At 48.1% G+C, this 21686-nt stretch overlaps 1 protein-coding gene and 1 long non-coding RNA gene across 2 annotated transcripts; one reads left to right on the top strand and one right to left on the bottom strand.

Annotated features, from left to right (window-relative positions):
- Positions 1-1355: 1355 nt before the first annotated feature.
- On the top strand, positions 1356-8204 carry LOC128409652 (aquaporin-4-like). The gene is made up of 4 exons (XM_053380217.1): positions 1356-1874; positions 4334-4498; positions 5904-5984; positions 7055-8204. The coding sequence occupies exons 1-4, from the start codon at positions 1356-1358 to the stop codon at positions 7256-7258; spliced, it is 969 nt and encodes a 322-aa protein (XP_053236192.1). The 3' UTR covers positions 7259-8204.
- Positions 8205-20906: 12702 nt separating this feature from the next.
- Positions 20907-21371, bottom strand: LOC128409580 (uncharacterized). The gene is made up of 2 exons (XR_008329258.1): positions 21280-21371; positions 20907-21104 (listed from the first exon to the last, which is right to left on the bottom strand). It is a non-coding gene; the product is annotated as an uncharacterized LOC128409580 (long non-coding RNA).
- Between the last annotated feature and the right edge of the window lie 315 nt (positions 21372-21686).

Below are 21686 nucleotides of genomic sequence, written 5' to 3'. Positions count from 1 at the left end.
CCTCAATACTGCTCCCTCGACCTCGGACTGGACTTGGACCTTGCCTCACGGAAACCCACAGGACCAGCACAATTATGCTTTCCATTTTTAAGTTTGGAGTAGAATAGTTGCTTTGGAAGACGATAATCAGGCATTCGCAGAACAAACACCATGGTGTGCATAAGGGGTTGGAGGAGGGGATTCCTAATTCTGTTGGCCAATAGAGCACAGGTTGTGTTTTCAAAATCAATATACCTTTGACTGCCAAATACTGGCGACAACTATGGGATGGCTATGCCACCAACAAGCGTTCTTTTGTGAACATCCGTTTGGCCGCTGGTGGGACTCCTGAATGGTCCCTTGTTCTCACTAAGCCGTGATTCTTAGGTTATATTTGCACATACTATGTTTCCACAGTGCATGAGATCAATGGATCCCTCATTGAGATGCCATTTCATTATATTTCTATACTGCCAGCAACACAAGGTGCTCAGAGTGTCCCCTCCTTCTTGTACCATCAATTTCATCTTCACAGTAACCCTTGAAGTAGGTTAGTCAGGCTGAGAGAGAGAGTTACTGACCCAAGGATCACTTAGTGAACTTCATGGCCATGTGAGGAGTTAAACCCAAGGTCTCCCTGGTTCCATTTGACACTGACCACAACACCATGCTGGCCTCCGTGATCTTAGCGCTTGATTTCTCTTACCATATTTATTCTGGTGTTTCAGTAGATATGGGGCTGAGCCTGCATATTTACTCCCCAAGATCAATCCTCTGCCAGTTGGGGGTTTTAGAGAAAGGTCCAGAAGGATGTTATGGTCGATGGTGTCAAAAGCCGCTGAGAGATCCAGCAGAACTAGGAAAGAAGCTCTCACCTTTGTCCCTGGCCCGCCGGAGATCATCAACCAGTGCGACCAAGGCAGTTTCAGTCCCATGATGAGGCCTGAATCCCGACTGGAAGGGATCCAAATGGTCCACTTATTCCAGATGTGCCTGGAGTTGTTCAGCAACCACTCACTCAATCACCTTGCCCAAGAATGGAAGATTTGAGACTGGGCGATAGTTGGCCATATTGGCAGCATCTAAAGATGGTTTTTAAAGAAGCAGTTTGATAATCGCCTGGGTCTGGGAAGGCTCCCTCACAGAGAGAAGCATTCACCACCCCGTGAAGCCCATCACCCAACCCTTCCCAGCTAGCTTTTATAAGCCAGGATGGGCAAGGATCAAGGAGACAGGTGGTTAGTTTCACTCGTCCAAGCAGCCTGTCCACATCCTCGGAGGTAACAGATTGGAATTGATCCCATGTAACAGGACTAGACAGAACTCTAGCACTCTCCCGCTCCGGCCCTGCTCCCACGGTGGAGAGCATGTAGAGAATGGCTTGCATTAGCAGTTCAGTTGGTTGTAGTGGCCCATTCCTGGAACAAGCAGAGTCTTCTGTGTCCACCACATCCCTTGACTCTTCCTTCTCCCCTCAACTCCAGGAACTGCAGAGCCGTCAGTTCTGGTGCCGCCTGCTGGCAGAGGCAGGAGGCACCCTGATCTTCGTTTGGGTGGTGCTGGGCGCCTCGTCCCCTGTGAGCCCCAAAGAGGTGCTTCCTTCCCCGCTTCAGCCAGCCCTTGCTGCAGGGCTGGTAGCTGTCAGCTTGGCTCACTGCTTTGGCGACATCAGCGGTGCCCAAGTCAACCCGGCGCTCACGGTGGCCTTCCTCTGCACCCGCAAACTGGACGCTCTGCACGCAGCAAGCTATATCCTGGCCCAGTGCTTGGGCGCCATCTTAGCTTCAGGTGTCTTCTACCTTGTGTTGCCCACCTCAGCTGTGGGGCAATTGGTCACCAAGGTGAGTAAGCTACACTCCTTTCTCCCTTCTTCTTTGGGACTCCCCCCACGTGAGGCATCCGCCTTTCAACTTTAACTCTGCCCACTTTAGCCAGGAATACAGTGGTACCTCAGGTTAAGTACTTAATTCATTCCAGAGGTCCGTTCTTAACCTGAAACTGTTCTTAACCTGAAGCACCACTTTAGCTAATGGGGCCTCCTGCTGCTGCCGCGCCGCCGGAGCACAATTTCTGTTCTCATCCTGAAGCAAAGTTCTTAACCCGAGGTACTATTTCTGGGTTAGCGGAGTCTGTAACCTGAAGCGTATGTAACCTGAAGCATATGTAACCCGAGGTACTACTGTAGAAATAAAATGCAGTAGCCATATTTTGAAGAGCAAAAAATGAGGACGCAATGGATAAAGTAATTTACAGTTGTTGTTTTTTGTGTGGAAAATCAATAAATAAGATTTACCCAAGAGAAAAAAAAGAACATCCTAAGAAAAAGCAGGACATTCCAGGATCAAATAAGAAACTGGGACGACTTCTGTAAATCTGCGACTGTCCTTAGAAAATAGGGACACTTGGGGGGTCTGTGACAGGAATGAGCCAGCTCCCAGCGAAGGTTTGCAGCCAACTGCTGAAAGCAGCCAGGAACAGAGAAGCTTAGATGTTAGGCAGGGGAGAGCTGGCAGCTGCAGATTTCGGCTCTTCGTGACCTTGACGGCCTGGTTGATAAGGCAGTAGCTGAGAGCAGGCTAGAACACAGCCAAAGTTCTCAGGAAGGACATAAAGACGCAAATAGAGACAGCCTCTCAGAAAAGGAAGAGATTGGAGCTGATCCACTAAGTCCGAAGTCAGCGAATGGGAGGGCTGCTAGATAGGAAGGAAAACAAGAGACGTAGGGGTCGTAAATTCAATATCTTCTGTCGCCGCCAGAAGGAGTTTTCAGAAGGGTCACCTTGAGTAATGATGCCAGAGGCTTTGTTAGAGTCGTCTGGAGCTATCTGTTTGTTTTTGCAAAATATCCTCCTTTTTAATTATCTACGCTTACTGTGCTATCAAGCTGAGAACCTGGACTCTTTACAGTCTGGGCCTGTGGCGGGTCTTGAATTTAAATGGGTGACCTTAGAAATGTTACATAGCTGAGTGCCATCATCCCTCTCTGAGCAATGAAGGGAACTGCAGCCAAGGAACTACCTGGTACCAACAGGTAGATGATTCTACAAGAGCTTCCAAGGAAGCGCTGATGGCTGTTCTGAGCAAATAGGAAGCCTTGCTGGCTGCATGGGACCATTGCTTTCCTCACGCTCCAACTTTGCCACTCCCTGCCTTTAGTTGTTGACTTGCTGACCACATCCCAGCAGCCCACTGCCCTCTTATGCCCCCACTTCCCATAGGCTACAAGTGACCCCTTTTTCTGCCAACTGCCCGGTTCTTGTCTCAAACTATCTCTTGAAACAACAGGTCCTTTCTGATTTTCCTTCCCACCAAAAGCCACTTCGTTTCACACCATTATAGACATTAAATCCACATATATATTTTTTAAAAAATGTATTTTCTCTTGTCTTTTAGCTATGCATATGTATAGCTGTGAAGGAGACAATGCCCAAGTAAATAGTTACGTGGCGATAAATAATAATAATAATAATAATAATAATAATAATAATAATAATAATAATAATTTATACCCCGCCCTCCCCAGCCAAGGCCAGGCTCAGGGAGGCTAACAAGCAATAATAAGAACAAATTGAATGAATACAACTTAAAAACAAAATTAAAATACAACATTAAAATATTAAAATGTAGCCTTATCACAGGAGGAGAAAGGAAAAGAAAAAAGAAAGAGGGGGAGGGAATCAAATTGGCTCCAAGCCAAAGGCCAGGCAGAACAACTCTGTCTTACAGGCCCTGCGGAAAGAAATCAGATCCTGCAGAGCCCTAGTCTCATGAGGCAGAGCGTTCCACCAGGCCGGGGCCAGTGTTGAAAAGGCCCTGGCTGTGGTTGAGGCCAATCTAACTTCCTTAGGGCCCGGGACCTCTAGAGTGTTGCTATTTATGGACCTTGAGGCTCTCCGTGGGGCATATCGGGAGAGGCGGTCCCATAGGTAAATAGTAGCCATCTCGAAGTTGTTTCAGATGCAGAACTAAGATAGCAGAAGTTACCATATTGGTAACGTGACTTTTAATATTACCCTCCATTTGTGACAGTTTTAAAAGAAATGCACGCTGTTTGCTTTGTGTTTCTTTATGCTGTTATTTGGACTCCGCGTCGTGAATGCAAAAAGTATTCTGACCAATGAAGGGTTTTAAACACATGCAAAGATTACCCAGCTGCCATGAACATGCTGGGGTCGAACAGCAGCACATATAGAATTGGTTTTAAATGGAGTCATAGAATTTGGGGGGAGGGGTTCCTCAGAGTCCATCAAATCCACTTACATGCTGAGTGCAGCAGGAAGATCGGCTGGTTGAAGACATTATGCAGCGTACTAACAATTTCAACATAAAAACAGTTTGAACTGCAATATTTCAGGTGAGCAGCGAAGGGAACGCTGGACAGGCCTTGGGAATGGAAGCTTTTTCCACTTTCCAGCTAGCTCTAACCATCTTTGCTGTAGAAGACCATCGGAGGCGTGAGTTGGGTGAGCCTGGAATCTTGGCCATTGGCTTCTCTGTAATTGCAGGAGCACTAGCTGCGGTAAGAGCCTTTGCTTGTGGTTTATAAAGTCCAGATTGATTGAAGGTTTTGTTGCTAGAAGCCTGGGGCCAGCATCGCAAGTTGCCCATGACTGAAGGCTGATTTTTAACGTCATTCCCCCACTTCCCCTGGTGTTTCAGATGATAGCATCCCTCCTACTGTTTCATAAGACGCATGGAATGTCAGGTTGCATTACAGTGGCACCTTGGTTGTCAAACTTAATCCGTTCCGGGAGTCCGTTCGAAACTGTTTGAAAACCAAGGCACAGCTTCCGATTGGCTGCAGGAGCTTCCTGCACTCCATCGGAAGCCATGTTGGAAGTTTGGTTCCCCAAAAACGTTCGCAAACACTCACTTCCGGGTTTGCGGCGTTCGGGAACTGATTTGTTTGGGAGCCAAGCCATTCGACAACCAAGATACCACTGTACTTAAAGAGAGCAATATCCTAGTCCTCATGACTTCAGAAAACTATATATATACAGTGGAACGTCTACTTACCACCATAATCCGTTCCAGCAGTCCGTCTTTTAGGCGAAATGGGTCGCTGATAGAAGTGCCGTTGTGCGCATGTGCAGACGGCGGCAGCCACTTCTGTGCATGCACGAATCACGGCAAACCTGGCATTTACTTCTGGGTTTGCCGCTGTCGCGACTTGGATCGTGCCCAAGTAGTGGCGGTCGTAAGTAGAGGTTCTAGTGCAATTTAAAAGATGCTCTGTCTGCAAAGCTTTGGCCACATTGGCTTTGTAATTGATGTACCCCCCAAAGTACAATCTTACATTCTTTGTATGGCTGGCTATACCCTTCCGTGTCAGCCAAGTGATTGTGGCTGAAAACTGGAGATTGAAGGAATCATGCAATCTTGGCTGGATAAAGAAAGAGTAAGCTCAGGCCTGAAGCAGGGAATTGATTTTAACAGCTGCACACACAGCACTGCATTCAGTCCTGCTGCACAAAGGAGGGCTGACAAATCAGAAAGTATACTAAAACTAACACTGGCACACACAGAAAAAGTTTGTAAGGAAATATATGCATATTTGCACAATGGATTCAGATCACAGAATGTAGGGGTTCTGGCTGAAGAATCAGGGTTTTTCTCTGTGTTTGTGGTTTGCAGAAACCTTTACTAGTACTTTACTAGTACTAGTACTGTAATTCGGGAGTGAAGTAAATTTAATACCAATGGTTGGGAACAGATTTTGCGACCCTATGGGCAGGGGGACTTACTTTTTATATATCTATGTAGCACCTAGCACATATTAAGTCATTTATGAACAATAGATGATGTTCAGCAAGACACACTCTTGGTTGTTTTTGAGATAATGACAACAAACTAACGCACAGAACAATCAGCCCAAAGGAGGGAGATGGACCACCACTGACTATGCCATTATGATATCTCTGCAGGGCACGTTCTCCGGAGGCAGTATGAACCCAGCTCGGTCCCTGGGACCAGCTGTCGTGACAGGAATCTGGGAACATCACTGGGTAAGTGGATGGAAGAGACCCTTTTGAGAGACGAGTGGTTCTTTGTTCTCCCCCTTTTCTGACTTCATGTATTTCAGCTGGCCCTCAGTGCTCCAGTTTTTCCCCTTCAAGCTTTTCTGGCTTAGTGTAATTATTTTTCATTTTTAAAATATTCTTTATTGAAAAATAAAAATATACAGAATTACAAGTGCGCCAAGTAAGATAAGACACACACAAACACACACACACACACAGAAGAAACAGGAAATACAGTGGTACCTCTGGTTACATACGTTTCAGGTTACATACGCTTCAGGTTACAGACTCCGCTAACCCAGAAATAGTGCTTCAGGTTAAAAACTTTGCTTCAGGATGAGAACAGAAATCGTGCTCTGGCGGCGCGGCGGCAGCAGGAGGCCCCATTAGCTAAAGTGGTGCTTCAGGTTAAGAACAGTGTCAGGTTAAGAACGGACCTCTGGAACGTATTAAGTACTTAACCTGAGGTATCACTGTAGTACCCATGTAGAAAACAAAACAGAAAAACAAGAAAAAACACATTGTGTGCCTTACAAAAAAAAGGGAGAAATTGTTATTGTAGTTAACAATTGTAGTTAATGTATTTTAGTTGGCCCTCAGTGCTCCAGGTTGTTGTTGTTATTGTTGTTGTTGTTGTTGTTGTTATTGTTGTTGTTGTTGTTGTTAAAACTGCCTGGGGTGCCAACTTGAATAAAATATTGGTGGGGGCAGGTAAGCCCTGACTCACATAATTGATCACACGATACGACGCACATACCCCATTTGAATGGCATTGCGCATCAACTGGGGGGCGGGGGAGGCCCCCTCAAATATTTTATTGGAGGGGCTGAAAGTACCTCAAGCCCCTAGGAGTTGGCTCCTGTGAAGGCTGCTTAGGAACCCTGAGTGCTGTGATTCCCTGCCTCTCTTGGGATCCCACCAAGTTGATTCAGTCACTTTAAAACTGCCTCCCTTAAGCCATCCTGGTTGATTTCGGGCCTACTTCTCTATCCTCAAGGATGAGACAGGTGCTTTAGGTTGCCACTTTTGCTCTCTCTCTCCTCCCTTCCTTCCAGGTGTACTGGCTGGGCCCCATCCTTGGTGCAGTCCTTGCTGGTGTCTCCTACGAATTCTTCTTTGCCAACAACGCTTCGCGGGAGAAGCTGGTTGCCTGCTTGACCTGCCGCGACATAGAGATCGTGGAGGCGGCCAGCATGTCTCGTTCTTCTGTCTCCGCCGCTGCCAAGCCACCTTGCAATGGGGAACACAGCACCGAATAGAAGGCAACGCCTTTCCCTCTCCGGCTTCCTGCTGCTACCCCCATGCAACAAAACTCCCTGCTCTTATCAAGGCTTCCTTTGCCACTTTGTTGTTGTTGTTTAGTCGTTTAGTCGTGTCCGACTCTTCGTGACCCCATGGACCAGAGCACGCCAGGCACTCCTGTCTTCCACTGCCTCCCACAGTTTGGCCAAACTCATGCTAGTAGCTTCGAGATCACTGTCCAACCATCTCGTCCTCTGTCGTCCCCTTCTCCTTGTGCCCTCCATCTTTCCCAACATCAGGGTCTTTTCCAGGGAGTCTTCTCTTCTCATGAGGTGGCCAAAGTATTGGAGCCTCAGCTTCAGGATCTGTCCTTCCAGTGAGCACTCAGGGCTGATTTCCTTCAGAATGGATAGGTTTGATCTTCTTGCAGTCCACGGGACTCTCAAGAGTCTCCTCCAGCACCATAATTCAAAAGCATCAATTCTTCGGCGATCAGCCTTCTTTATGGTCCAGCTCTCACTTCCATACATCACCATAGCTTTAACTATACAGAGCTTTTTCGGCAAGGTTTTTGCCACTTTACCCAGCTGCTATCTTCCGTATAGGATCACCTGCGCTCTGGCACTAGGATGGGACTGGAATCTGAACCCCTAAAGATGGCACAGCCTGACATTGGTGGCACAGAGCACGGCCACTGGTTCTGGCCCCAACATAGAGAGTATGGCGGTCTCATAGGCTAACACAAGCAAGAGCTGGAAACCAGGATTCCTGGGTTCTCTTTGGGTAAGATCCAGCGAGCTAGAACATGGTGCTCTGGTTTCTGTGCCCAGGATGATGGACATGGCAGACACGGAAAGGCCTGGAAACCAAGGCTGCTAGGTTCCATTCTACACTCCGTTGGCGACTTCATCATGTAAAACCCTGGGCCAAGAAGTTGACAGAAGACAGATCTGGGTTCATTGGTATATCGCCAGGTGATTCATAGGAGTTTGGTGATTCCCAATTGTTTCAACAACAGCAGCAACAAAATGACACCCCTCCCTCTCTCCTCAATTATACTACCAAAGAAAGCTTGGTGCAACTATTTCTGGTTCTTAAAAAAAAGAAAAACATTTCTGGGATCAGAAGTAAAGGTCTTTTGCTGCACCCTCTGCACACCCTCCAACATTCCTCCAATGAAAATAGGCTCGTACTATTCCATACCCTCTAACATTTCTCCAGTGAAAATACAGTCGTACCTTAGTTCTCAAACAGAATCCATTCCGGAAGTCCGTTTGTCTTCCGAAAATGTTCGAAAACCAAGGCGCGGCTTCCGATTGGCTGCAGGAGCTTCCTGCACTCAATCACAATCCACAGAAGTCGCGTCGGATGTTCAGGTTCCTAAAGAACGCTCGCACCTGGAACACTCGCTTCCTGGTTTGCGGCGTTCAGGAGCCAAAACATTCGAGTCACAAGGCATTCGAGAGCCAAGGTACAGTACAACTGTGGGGACGTCCTACCAGGCCCTCCAGCATTTCTCTGATGTCCTAAGGAAAAGCGGGGACGTGGGTGGTGCTGTGGGTTAAACCACAGAGCCTAGGACTTGCCGATCAGAAGGTCGGCGGTTTGAATCCCAGCGACGGGGTGAGCTCCCGTTGCTCGGTCCCTGCTCCTGCCAACCTAGCAGTTTGAAAGCACATCAAAGTGCAAGTAGATAAATAGGTACCGCTCCGGCGGGAAGGTAAATGGCGTTTCCGTGCACTGCTCTGGTTCGCCAGAAGCGGCTTAGTCATGCTGGCCACATGACCCGGAAGCTGTACGCCAGCTCCCTTGGCCAATAAAGCGAGATGAGCGTCGCAACCCCAGAGTCGGTCATGACTGGACCTAATGGTCAGGGGTCCCCCCTTTAAGGAAAACCGGGACATGCTGGGATCAAATCAGAAACTGGGATGGCTTTTGTAAATCTGGGTCTGTCCCTGGAAAGTAAGGGCAATTGCTGGTGGGTTTGGGGATGTTAGTACAGTAGTACCTCAGGTTAAGTACTTAATTCGTTCCGGAGGTCCGTTCTTAACCTGAAACTGTTCTTAACCTGAAGCACCACTTTAGCTAATGGGGGCCTGCTGCTGCCGCCGCGCCGCCGGAGCCCGATTTCTGTTCTTATCCTGAAGCAAAGTTCTTAACCCGAGGTACTATTTCTGGGTTAGCAGAGTGTGTAACCTGAAGCGTATGTAACCCGAGGTACCACTGTGACAGCAACAACGAAACAGTAGACGCTGCAAGCTTCAAGGATGCCCAACTCTACCCCAGGCCTGTGTCTACCATTTGCCCCAATATTAGGTGCAGCGCTTGAGAGAGCATCTCAGAGAGTCACCCCTGTTCTCTTTGCCACATGGGTGGAGTTCAACAACAGGTCTAAGCCAACGTCCCTCTCTAAACCCGATGCACACAATCAAGCACAGTGAGGAGTGCTATGGAGCGAGGGGGGGCGCATGCTGCCTCCCCTCCCCCTGTGCCTGGAACACGCTGGGCCAGGAAAAGTGCTGACCCAGCAAGTCCCATTATCCTCGCCCCTTTCAGGCCTGATCATTTCCCTCCCTCCGGCCCACTCACAGAGCAAGCTGGCAAATCCCCTGGAGCTCAGAGAGAATTAGAGTCCCTTAAACAGATCTGACTAAACCTCGCCTCCAAAATGCTGAGGTGACAAATATCCCAAAGAGGCCTCTTTCTAAGCACAGAGGGGGCCTGGTTTCATCCACATCCCCCCCCTCTTTTTTTGTTTTTGTTTTTTGTTGAGTGGTTAACCCCTGAAACTCCAGCCACAGGAGTTCTGTCTCCAGCGTTATCTCCTCTGTACGGTTTTGTTTGGTTCCTTAGCATACCCTCCAAAATTTCTCCGATGAAAATAGGGATGTCCTAAATAATAATAATAATAATAATAATAATAATAATAATAATTGTTGTTGTTGTTGTTTTGTTGTTGTTGTTATATTATTTATAACCAGCCCATCTGACTGGGTTGCCCCAGCCACACTGGGCAGCTTCTAACATGGGGAAAAACCCAGAGTAAAACATTAAACTTTTTTTTTAAAAAAAACCTTCCCTATACACAACTGCCTTCAGATGTTTTCTACGGGTTGTATAGTTACTTATCTCCTTGGCTCGGGAGTCACATAATTCCATATCCTCCAAAATTTCTCCAATGAAAATAGGGCTTGCCGATCAGAAGGTCGGCGGTTCGAATCCCTGCGACGGGGTGAGCTCCCGTTGCTCGGTCCCTGCTCCTGCCAACCTAGCAGTTCGAAAGCACGTCAAAGTGCAAGTAGATAAATAGGTACCGCTCTGGTGGGAAGGTAAACGGCATTTCCTTGCGCTGCTCTGGTTCGCCATAAGTGTCTTAGTCATGCTGGCCACATGACCCGGAAGCTGTACGCTGGCTTCCTCGGCCAGTAAAGCATGATGAGCGCCGCAACCTCAGAGTCGGTCACGACTGGACCTAATGGCCAGGGGTCCCTTTACCTTTAAGGAAAAGTAGGACCTTCTGGGATCAAATCAGAAAGCGGGACGCCGTCTGTAAATCCGTCCCTGGAAAATAATGCTTCCCAGCAACTGGTATTCACTCTGGGCGGCTTTCAACATACATAAAAACATAATTCTTCAGTACATAACAATAATAAAACATTAAACATTAAACAATCTTCCCTATACAGGTCTGCCTTCAGACTTCTTCTAAAGGTTGTTCAGTGGAACCTCAGTTTTCGAACATAATCCATTACGGAAGTCCGTTTGACTTCCGAAACATTCAAAAACCGAGGATCAAAGGGCTGTCAGCAAGTTCAATGGGGGAAAATTGAGAAACAGGTCTTGGAAGCTGTTTGACTTCCAAGGCGTGTTCAAAAACGGAAGCATTCACTTCCATATTTTCAGTGTTTGGCTTCCAAAATGTTCCACTGTATAGTTACTTATCTCCTTGGCTCGGGGGTTGCAAAATGCCCATCAACTTTGGGGGACCATGGCCCCCTCAATATTTTTTTGAAGGGACCTTTGCCCTTAGGAGTTGGCTCCTATGGTCCACAGCCACTAGGCCATACTGTACCTTGTAGCACAAGTAAACTTAAGAAACCCAGAAGTTTGGCTATAATAGGAGGATCCCCAGGATAAGGTAAGGGGATGTGAATGTGTTTGCTGGGATTAAGGGCTACTGTAGAGCATGGGTAGGCAAATTAAGTCCCGGCGGCCGAATCTGGCCCAATTGCCTTCTAAATCCGGAATTCGTTCATTATTTTTCTTCAAAATATAGTCCGGCCCCCCACAAGCTCGGAGGGACAGTGGACTGGCCCCCTGCTGAAAAAGTTTGCAGACCCCTGCTCTAGAGCCTGGGAGTGATATGGCTTTGGTTTCAGATGATGGAACCATTATGGGGCCTGGAAGGAATGACAGTTCAGCTAAGATTAGGCTGTCATACACACCAGAGGTTTCTTGTTCCTCAGTCTGAAGCCCATGACTTGAAAGTGATGGCAGGTTCTCCTGACTGAAGTCAATACAAGTACATTCCCCTCCGCATGAATCGACACATCTCAAATCGACCTTGTGAATGGTTTTGATCTCAACATAGCATAACTTGCTGCAACCTACCTTTTGGAAGGATTTTCTCCCCGAGCAAATGAAAGTACATTTCAAGATGTGCAAATCCAGTGGGAGGGAAATGCCCAACAACATCATCAGAAATTACCGCTCAGAAAATAGGTTTAGATTGCTGCAGAAAACTTTGTTTCCCCACTATGGCTTTTCATTTCCTAGTTGTGTATTTACAGAGCAAGTTACACTGGGGTGGGGAGGGATAAACCTCGCAGCTCTACTAGTGGAATGGCAGTGGTATCGAACACACATGCATGGCTTGGGAAGGGAAAACATGTCACCAAGAAAGACATAAACAGTGTAAAAATGGAGTCCCTGGAAACAGGGAGCCCAGCACAAGAGGATAAGCCAAGGGCATGCCTGTCATTTGCCACATCTCAACGCACAAGAAACACAGGCAACAAGGCCAAGGGAACCCTGTGGCAAGGCCTAATAAAGCAAAGAAAAACACACAGGGAGCATCACTGGTTCAAACGTAAGCAGACACTTTAAAAAAGACATAATTCCAGGCTGCAGCAATAAGCAAGCAAAGGAACCCAGTGGTTAATCTGCAGAGCATGAGCAAACATGCTCAGCACCAGGGACGGCTCAGTTGGCCTCAGGTTCGTGGGTTCAAGCCCTACACTGGGCTTGCATGGGATTAGATGACCATCGTGGTCCCTTCCAACTCTGTGATTCTTTGAGGAAGCTGTTGGTTCAAATCCACACCTTGGCTTTCTATTTTTACCCTTCCCCAGTTGCTATGGAACAGGAGATGATCAGAACACTTGTGGAGACACATGAAGGTTCAGGACAAGGGAGGGCAGAGAGGGGAGGCGGCAAGGAGTGCTTGGCTCTCAAAAGTCAGAAATATCCCCACTCTGGCTATCACCCCCCTGGCTGGTGAGGAGTGGTGCATCACGTACTGACAGGAGGACACAGGGCCCATGTCACTGCAGAAACCACTACCACACAACACAGTTGGCTGGAGGGAACCCACACTTTTCAACAGGGTCCCTGGCATTACAACCAGGGCCCCAGAGTGGCTGTGAAACATGCATTTGAGAAGCTGAAGATGCGTTGACGTTATCTGAACCACACAAGAAGATGGCAAGGTTGAGAAAGTGTGCGTCGTGGTGTAGTGGTTAAGAGCGGTGGACTCGTAATCTGGTGAACCAGGTTTGATTCCCTGCTCCTCCACATGCAACTGCTGGGTGACCTTGGGCTAGTCACATTTCTCTGAAGTCTCTCAGCCCCACTCACCTCACAGAGTGTTTGTTGTGGGGGAGGAAGGGAAAGGAGATTGTTAGCCGCTTGGAGACTCCTTAAGGGGAGTGAAAGGTGGAATATCAAGTCCAAACTCTTCTTCTTCTGTGGGGCTTGGATAGGATGCTCCTGAAAAGGAGTTCTCAGCAATGCATCAGATCCAGGATCTACATGTCATTGTGGTCCAGGGGTGTACCACTAGGAGTCCTTTAGGGACTATGGGGAAAATATGAAGCAGCCACAAGGGGAAGGATGCAGAGGCAGCAGCCACGGGCATCAGACTGCTGGATCGAGGTGAGCAAGCAGGTGGAGGAGCTGAAGAACAGGTGAGCATGGGCAGCAGGGCCCTGGGCATGCCAGAGCTGTTGGGGACAGGGGACACTGTGCCCAGGATTTGCTGGGCTGGTTTCAGTGAACACAGCTGCTCAGAGACATTTGCTGCTCAGTCACGCTGTCAGGAGCGAGCCAGCAATAAATCACACAGAGTAAGTGAAGTTAACTCTTTATTGGAAGAAACAGGAACTGCTCAGGAACTGCTAGGCCTAAAGAGCACAGCAACTCTTCTTCGGTAAGTCTTGCCCCTATGAAGCAGTTGTGGAAACTGAAGGTCTCCGCCTTCCCGCAGCTGCATAAGTCTCCTCTCCTGGGTCTTTGCTTCTCCCACTTCATACCTCTCCTGGTCCTGTGCATAGCTGTCAACTTACAGATTTGAAAATAAGGGACCAGCAGCCTCGAAAATAAGGGATCAGCAGCCAAAATAAGGGATTTTAGTCAACCAGCTGAAATGCGAAGTTAAAAGGGATCAGATAATTTGGGAGAGCAGTGCCGGTTTTTAGCCCTTCGTTTCCAGAGATTGCTGCTCAAGACACCAGCTGATGAAACACTGCAATTAAATAACTACAAGCAGCAACCACTTTTCGCGCAAAACGAAGTCGAAGCTACGAAGATGCTGCTGCAGTTCTGTATCTTTTCTCTCATGCTCCATCTGCAGCTCTCAGTTCCATCAGGCGGGGCAGGAGGAAGGGGGGGGAATAGCGCCCGAAGTAAACCCGCAGATCAGATCATCTATGCTAGTCTACCACTACAAATCTATGGGAGAAGCGCTTGCGGTCCTTCCTCCGCTTTCCCCCTCCATGGTTAGCCCTTGGAACACCTGCCCGTGCCTCTGCCTGCTCCTCCTCTCTTTGAACTGCTTTCTCTATGGTTGCCCTCACTCTCCTCTCAAGGCTCCTCAGCAATTCATAGGGCGCGCCAGGCTGCCCATCTCATTCGGGTCCTTCGGCGGTGCAGCCGCACTATGGCCTAGTGGGAGCGGCGGCGGCGGCAGCAGGCAGAGGGGAGGCCCCAGGCAGAGAAGCTTAGTTCGGCGGCCGCGAGGAGGATGGGGGGTGAAGGCCCTGAGGCTCCCACCAGTCCCGGCAGGGAGGGGCTCCCGGGGGCCGAGGCTGGTGAGAGGAGGCCGGAGGAGAGGGGCCGGGCAGTCAAGCAACACAGTTGGAGCCTCCCTCCTCCCTGACCGGCAGGGAGGGAGGGAGAGCAGCTGCTTCCTGTGAAACCCGGGAAATTTAAAGGACATCATCAATAAGGGACAGCAACGGGACACGGCGCTGGGATAAAGGAGTTTCCCGCCAAATAAGGGACGGTTGACAGCTATGGTCCTGTGAGACCACTGGGGAGGGGAGCTTGTTGCAGCAGGAGGGGGAGACATCCTGTCTTCTTTACCAGCCTGATTCATCTCTGCCTCTTGGCCGCCCTCCTCTCTTATTTCTGATTCTGGACTTCTTTCTGCCACGGACTCTCTCTTCTCACTAAACCCTGTTGCCTCTTCAGCTTCCAACACCTCCTCCCAGTCTGCTCCGTCTTCTCCCTCTGACCACTCAAAGTTGTCCCACCACCAATCCCCAGGCTCTGAGCCTTCTTCCCTTGTAGGTTGTCCAGCTGGTCGTCCCCCCCGCCATTCTTCTGTGTCCAACCAATCCATGACAACCGCCAGCAGGAGACAACCACCACATGCTCCCAGGGCAACTGTTGGACTTGCAGGCACATCCTGATGACATCCTTGCCAAGGGCAGCATCAGTTGGTGCTGGACTGTCTGCCACGTGCAAGGAGACTGGCAGCTCTGTAGGGAACATCTGGCTGCGTGCTGGCCAGTGCTGGGGGAGACTGGGTGGGCCTCTCTCATGATCTGTGCTGCAGAAGGGAATATTTTTGGGGCAGTTTACAGTACATAGGTATGAAAGCGATTTAAATGCAAGTAAGATGCGGGTGGCACTGTGGGTTAAACCACAGAGCCTAGGACTTGCCGATCAGAAGGTTGGCAGTTCGAATCCCCGCGACGGGGTGAGCTCCCATTGCTCAGTCCTAGCTCCTGCCAACCTAGCAGTTTGAAAGCACATCAAAGTGCAAGTAGATAAATAGGTACCACTCTGTCGGGTAGGTAAACGGCGTTTCCGTGCCCTGCTCTGGTTCTCCAGAAGCAGCTTAGTCATGCTGTACGCCGGCTCCCTCGGCCAATAAAGTGAGATGAGCGCCGCAACCCCAGAGTCAGTCACGACTGGACCTAATGGTCAGGGGTCCCTTTACTTTATCTTTACCTTAAGACATTAAACCATAACCAAAGCAACAGAAGATGCAGAAACAAAACTCACTGTACCCCTGGTCCAAAGTTAAAACAGATATTTAAAGAGACAACATTATTAATAGTATTAGTACAGTGGTACCTCAGGTTACAGACGCTTCAGGTTACAGACTCCACTAACCCAGAAATAGTACCTTGGGTTAAGAACTTTGCTTCAGGATGAGAACAGAAATTGTGCGGTGGTGGCGCAGCAGCAGGAGGCTCCATTAGCTAAAGTGGTACCTCAGGTTAAGAACAGTTTCAGGTTAAGAACGGACCTCCAGAACGAATTAAGTTCTTAACCCGAGCAACCCCTGTATTAATATACTCCCTATACCCACAGGTCTCAGGTGGTTCACAGGTTAAAATTGCAATATAAAAACACAAAATATATAATCAAAAGAAAAACAGAAACAACCATCCCCCAGGTGGTTCTGGCAAAGACTCAGGCGGTATAAGCTATTTAAGTTATGCTTGGTGCAGACTGCCTAGCCGTTTGTCAGACGGCAGTGGATCCAACCGCCACAGCAGGTCGCCATGAACGGATAAGACAAGGAAAAGTTCTTACCAACTGCTTTTTATTCTATATTCACAGAGAGAGGCTTGGAAATGCAGTCTCTTGGAATAATGGCGTTGCCACGAGTGAGTCTCCACCCCCTTCCTCTCTCCCCTCCCTCTCTCCGTTCATGCACCATCACTACGGGTGCTGAGAAGTGCCCTCTGCCTCTGAGCTCTCTGCTCTCCTCCTTTCAATGCTCTCCGGGTTCTGGGAGGGGGGGTCTGGAATGCTTTCTAAAGACACTGTGTCCGTCAGCTGCCTCCCCCTCTGGTGCTCCTCCTTCTTCCTCCTCTCCCATTATTTCCCCTCGTCTGCCTCTGAGCTGTGATCTCCCTCAAACCCCTGTTGTAATTCTGAACTGTCTTCTTCTCTGGAAGGGTCAGGCTGGGGAGGTGGTCTCCACCATTCCTCCTCTGCCCAGTCCCTGACACCTTTGCCAGCAGAGCTTATCTGCATGCTGGATGCAGCACCTCCCTTGTGTGATCTGAAAGGCAAGAATCATAGAGTTGGAAGGGACCCCAAGGGTCATCTAGTCCAATCTCTGGCAATGCAGGAAGAAGAGTGTTAGAGCGATAGAGTAGAAGAAGAAGAAAACAAGTTTTCCACATTTGGTAAAGAAAGTGGGGCATGGAAAATGGCAATAGGGGTTATATGTTGCAGGAAGTGTCATGCCTCCCCTCTTTTCCACCTGTGTGAGATGCTCTGTTTGGTACCCCAGTTACTGGAAGTGGACGAGAGCTTACCAGCATGGGGGGGGGATGGATGTCTCTCCTGTGTGGGAGGGATAGCACTCCTTTCCTGCTGTTGTGAGGGGAGTAATATGGGTCAGACATATGACATATGACAAAGTGTGGCAAGGGAGGCCCTCACAGCACAGGTGTACTTTATAGTGAGGCTGAGGCTTCCGGTTCCGCTCCGCCTTAATGGAGGCAGCCCCCACAGCAGCAGAAAATCATTGGCAAAGGAAGAACAAGGATGATTGAGGGTAATTATCCTTGCATGAAGTTGATAGACTATATGGAACTGGCGGAAATGACTGGCAGAATCCGAGACCAGGGAGAAGAGTCGGTAGAAGAAGATTGGAAGAAATTTAAAGACTATCTACAGAAACACTGTAAAATTAAGGAATGTTAGAAGGATGCTGGAATGAAGTTATGTGGTTTTAGCAATAATGTTATAAAGTGGTATGTAAAAATGGATTGTTAACAGGTAAAAATGTAAAGTTAGAATATATTAAGATAAAATATCAAGATAAAAGCAAAAATGGTAAGGACTTGCTGAAACAACTATTGAACTAGAATACAAAAAAGGGAGGTGTGAGGAGGTCAGGGAAACAAGCAAATGAAAGATAAGACATGGAAAGACTGATTTGTTTTTGTAATTGTTTTTATTTTTCTGTATTTTGTATTTTTTTATTTTTTTCATCTTTGTAACTTCTTTGAAACTTTAATAAATATTATTTAAAAAAAAGAGGGTAATTATCCTTGCAAATTCCTTCCAGGGATGGGGGGAAATGAGCTTCACTTGCAGTTCATCTCGGTACCTGGCTCTCGCTCTGGCATGGAATGCGGGGGGGGGCAGAGAGGCGCTGAGTGCAAAAGCACATCGCCTGTCAAAAACTCTCCAACGCTGCCATTAAGCAGCAGAGGTTCTCCTGTTAATTAGAGCTTAATTGGACTAAAGTACAGGCACGTGCTAGAAGAGGTGAGATCACAAACTGTCAAACAAACCAACTGCAAAACTCGAGATAAGATTTAATTCGGTGCAAAAGAAGGTGGGGGGAGGGGAGCCTACGGTTTCTTTATCTAAAGTTTTCTTCTCTACATTCATGATTTGGCAATCCTCCTCTGAAGGTTAGTTCAAATTATATTTGTAAAGGTTCACAATAGAAACTTAGAGCTGACTCTTCCCCATCCTTTATTATTTACGAAGTGAACTGAAAAACGCTAAGAGGACTTGGGATTTAATTTAATTGGAAGTATAATTGCTCATATATCTTCAGCTGGAAGGAAGGATGAAAGGAGTCTATGAACTACCAAGGAATTTATAAGGCACAGTGGCATATTGTGCGTTGCCAGCGCCCGAGGCCATGCAGAGGGGTGGTAGGGAGGGAAACAGATGGAGTACGTATGCGCATTCAAGCATCCGTGTCACCCAGGAGATCGCAGCCGCAGATGTAAGAATAGAAGGAGTCGTTCCGTTGTCTGGAGAGGTCACTTCCTGGTCTGCATGGAGATAAAGAACGACACAACTTTTAGAAGGAATCTGAAGGCAGCCCTGTGTTGGGAAGCTTTTTGAGTTTGACATTTTATTATGTTTTTATGTGTGCTGAAAGCCGCCAACAGTAGCTGGGGCAACACAGCCAGATGGATGGGGTGTAAAATAAAATAAAATTTGAATGGAGCCCAGCAATGGAAGTGCGGAGCTGCATTCAGGCAGCTCCAGGTGTTGAAATTTTGTGCCCCTGACAATTTTACGTCCAGGGCAACCACCCCTGTGCCCCCTATTCCACACCACTGCTGGTGCAGAGTTGGCAGTGTGCCCAAGTTCCTACTTGTCTCGCCAGAGTGGTGCATGCTCTAGTTATCTCCCGCTTGGACTACTGCAATGTGCTCTACGTGGGGCTACTTTTGAAGGTGACCCGGAAACTGCAATTAATCCAGAATGCGGCAGCTGGACTGGTGACTGGGAGTGGCCGCAGGGACCACATAACACCGGTCCTGAGAGATCTGCATTGGCTCCCAGTACGTTTCTGAGCACAATTCAAAGTGTTGGTGCTGACCTTTACAGCCCTAAACGGCCTCGGTCCTGTATACCTGAAGGAGCGTCTCCACCCCCATCATTCAGCCTGGACACTGAGGTTCAGCACTGAGGGCCTTCTGGCGGTTCCCTCATTGCGAGAAGTGAGGTTACAGGGAACCAGACAGAGGGCCTTCTCGGTAGTGGCACCCACCCTGTGGAACACCCTCCCTTCAGATGTGAAGGAAATAAGCAGCTATCCTATCTTTAAAAGACATCTGAAGGCAGCCCTGTTCGGGGAAGTTTTTAATATTTAATGCTGTACTGTTTTTAACATTTGATTGGGAGCCGCCCAGAGCGGCTGGGGAAACTCAGTCAGATGGGCGGGGTATAAATAAATAAATAAATTATTATTATTATTATTATTATTATTATTATTATTATTATTACTTGTGTTGTGAGGTCAGGCTGTATTATGCAAAGTGCTTCCTTTTTGTTCAAAGTGCCCTCATGCCAATGTTCCCAAATGTGCATGACATGACGCCAGGGGCATATTACCTCATGCCAGGCATCCTGCATACAATTTGTGGCCTCCCTGTGTGTGGTTTATATACTGGGAGTGGTGAGGTGTGTGATTAGGTGCTGAGCTGCACTGTATCCTATGCTCTGACATGGCGACGTGGGCTGCATGGCCATTAACATGGGGGTGGCCACTGTGATTACCTCACCCCCAAAGTCAAGAGGAAATCTAGGTCTTGGGCTGGTGTAAAGCTCTCTCACTGACAGTGATGTAGCCATGGCTCGAAGGGGTATAGGATCAAGCCAACCTGGTATTGTCCATATAGTTTTGGACTACATCTGGAAGGCACTAGGTTGCCTTGGACGCGGGTGGCGCTGTGGGTTAAACCACAGATCCTAGGACTTGCCGATCAGAAGGTCAGTGGTTCAAATCCCTGTGATGGGGTGAGCTCCCGTTGCTCAGTCCCTGCTCCTGCCAACCTAGCAGTTTAAAAGCACTTCAAAGTGCAAGTAGATAAATAGGTACCCCTCCGGTGGGAAGGTAAACAGCGTTTCCGTGCGCTGCTCTGGTTCACCAGAAGCAGCTTAGTCATGCTGGCCACATGACCCGGAAGCTGTACGCCGGCTCCCTCGGCCAATAAAGCGAGATGAACGCCGCAACCCCAGAGTCGGTCACGACTGGAGCTAATGGTCAGGGGTCCCTTTACCTTTAGGTTGCCTTAGATCAGGGTTTCCCAGCTGATGTTGGACTACAACTCCCATCATCCCTAGCCAGTAGGACAAGTGGTTATGGATGATGGGAATTGTAGTCCAAAAACTGCTGGAGACCCAAGTTTAGATTAGGCTTAGATTCAGCAAAGTGCTCCTCCCCGTGCCACTCCTTTCCTGCTCATGACTCCGCCCTGTCTTAGCTGTTCCGCCAGTGAATATTCACTGGTGTGTCTTGGGCATTCCTCTCATATATTTTGTGTGTGTGGTGGCGGGACCTTTTGCACTCTGCTGATGCTGCAGGGCTTCTGCTGAATCCTGTAGCTCCTCTATCGATGCATTTTCAGCATAGGATTGCTGCCTCAAATCAGTTAAAAATAGGTATATCACCATATGTTCTTCTTTAAAGCGGCAACGGTTTCCTGGTGTCTAAACAATGCATCCAGGTATATTACGGCTTGGAGAAGAATTTCAAACACACGGCTTGGAGATGAACAAAATCGGAGGTGCATTTCAGACAAATTAAGCGTTGGTTATATCCATATTGACTCAAATGGGAGGTTTATGATTACCTCACCCACTGCAATCCCTGGGATTTAAAAATGCTAAGATTTGATTGGATTACGCGATGTAACAATGCCATTAGCCAGTACGGAGGTAGGATCAGCTAAAAATCCAGTTTTAATATGTGACGAACAAATCACAGAATAAATATTTCAGCCCCAGTGTGGATACAGGTCACACCTACCTTCCAAGGGCTATCTAATTTTGTTCTTCTTCTGTGACGGAAAGTTGCAGGATTCTTGTTGTGGCAAGAAAAGAACTCAGTCTGGGTGTGGGGATCTGAAGGCCAGGGTTTTCCTATGGGGAAATTTGACACCATCAGATCAGGAGCATATATATCCATGATGTGCAGAAAAAGACACAGATGTGATTTGACAGCAGTAGTTTCCGAAGGTACGCAGCTGAGATCTGGAAAAAAAAATCCGTTAAAATTGCGATGCATTTAGAAAGAGGGTGCCAGGCTTTCTCGTACTAGTATAACACCAGCCTGTCTTTCAGTTGTTGAGTGGATGCTACAAGGCCTAAAAATGACCTCACCATGATGGCCTACCCTTCAGGGATCACGTTGCTGTCCTTCCCTCTCTGCTCCCTCCTGCACAAAGCTTGTTGCAGCACTGAAGACATCATGTCTGCTCCATTCTTTTGCATAGGGAAGAGTTTTGGCCTTGCAAACAGAGGACCTTTGGAGACGAGTCCGTTACACCTCGGAAAACCTGCAACTTGGGGAAGCCCCTCCTTGAACCGCCCCAGTTCAGAGAGGAGGACCGATGCTTTTTCTATACCAGTCTGCAACCAAAAATACACCCACAAATTGGCCCCTTGTGCTGCAGTAGCATCCTGGGGAGTTATGACCCGTCTACCCCCAGCAAGGAGTGTTTC

This window comes from Podarcis raffonei, chromosome 2 (genome assembly GCF_027172205.1).
Source record: "Podarcis raffonei isolate rPodRaf1 chromosome 2, rPodRaf1.pri, whole genome shotgun sequence".
In the NCBI taxonomy this organism is placed as follows: Eukaryota; Metazoa; Chordata; class Lepidosauria; order Squamata; family Lacertidae; genus Podarcis; species Podarcis raffonei.
Note: the sequence above shows the minus strand (reverse complement) of the source record. Positions and strands in the feature narration are given on the sequence as shown.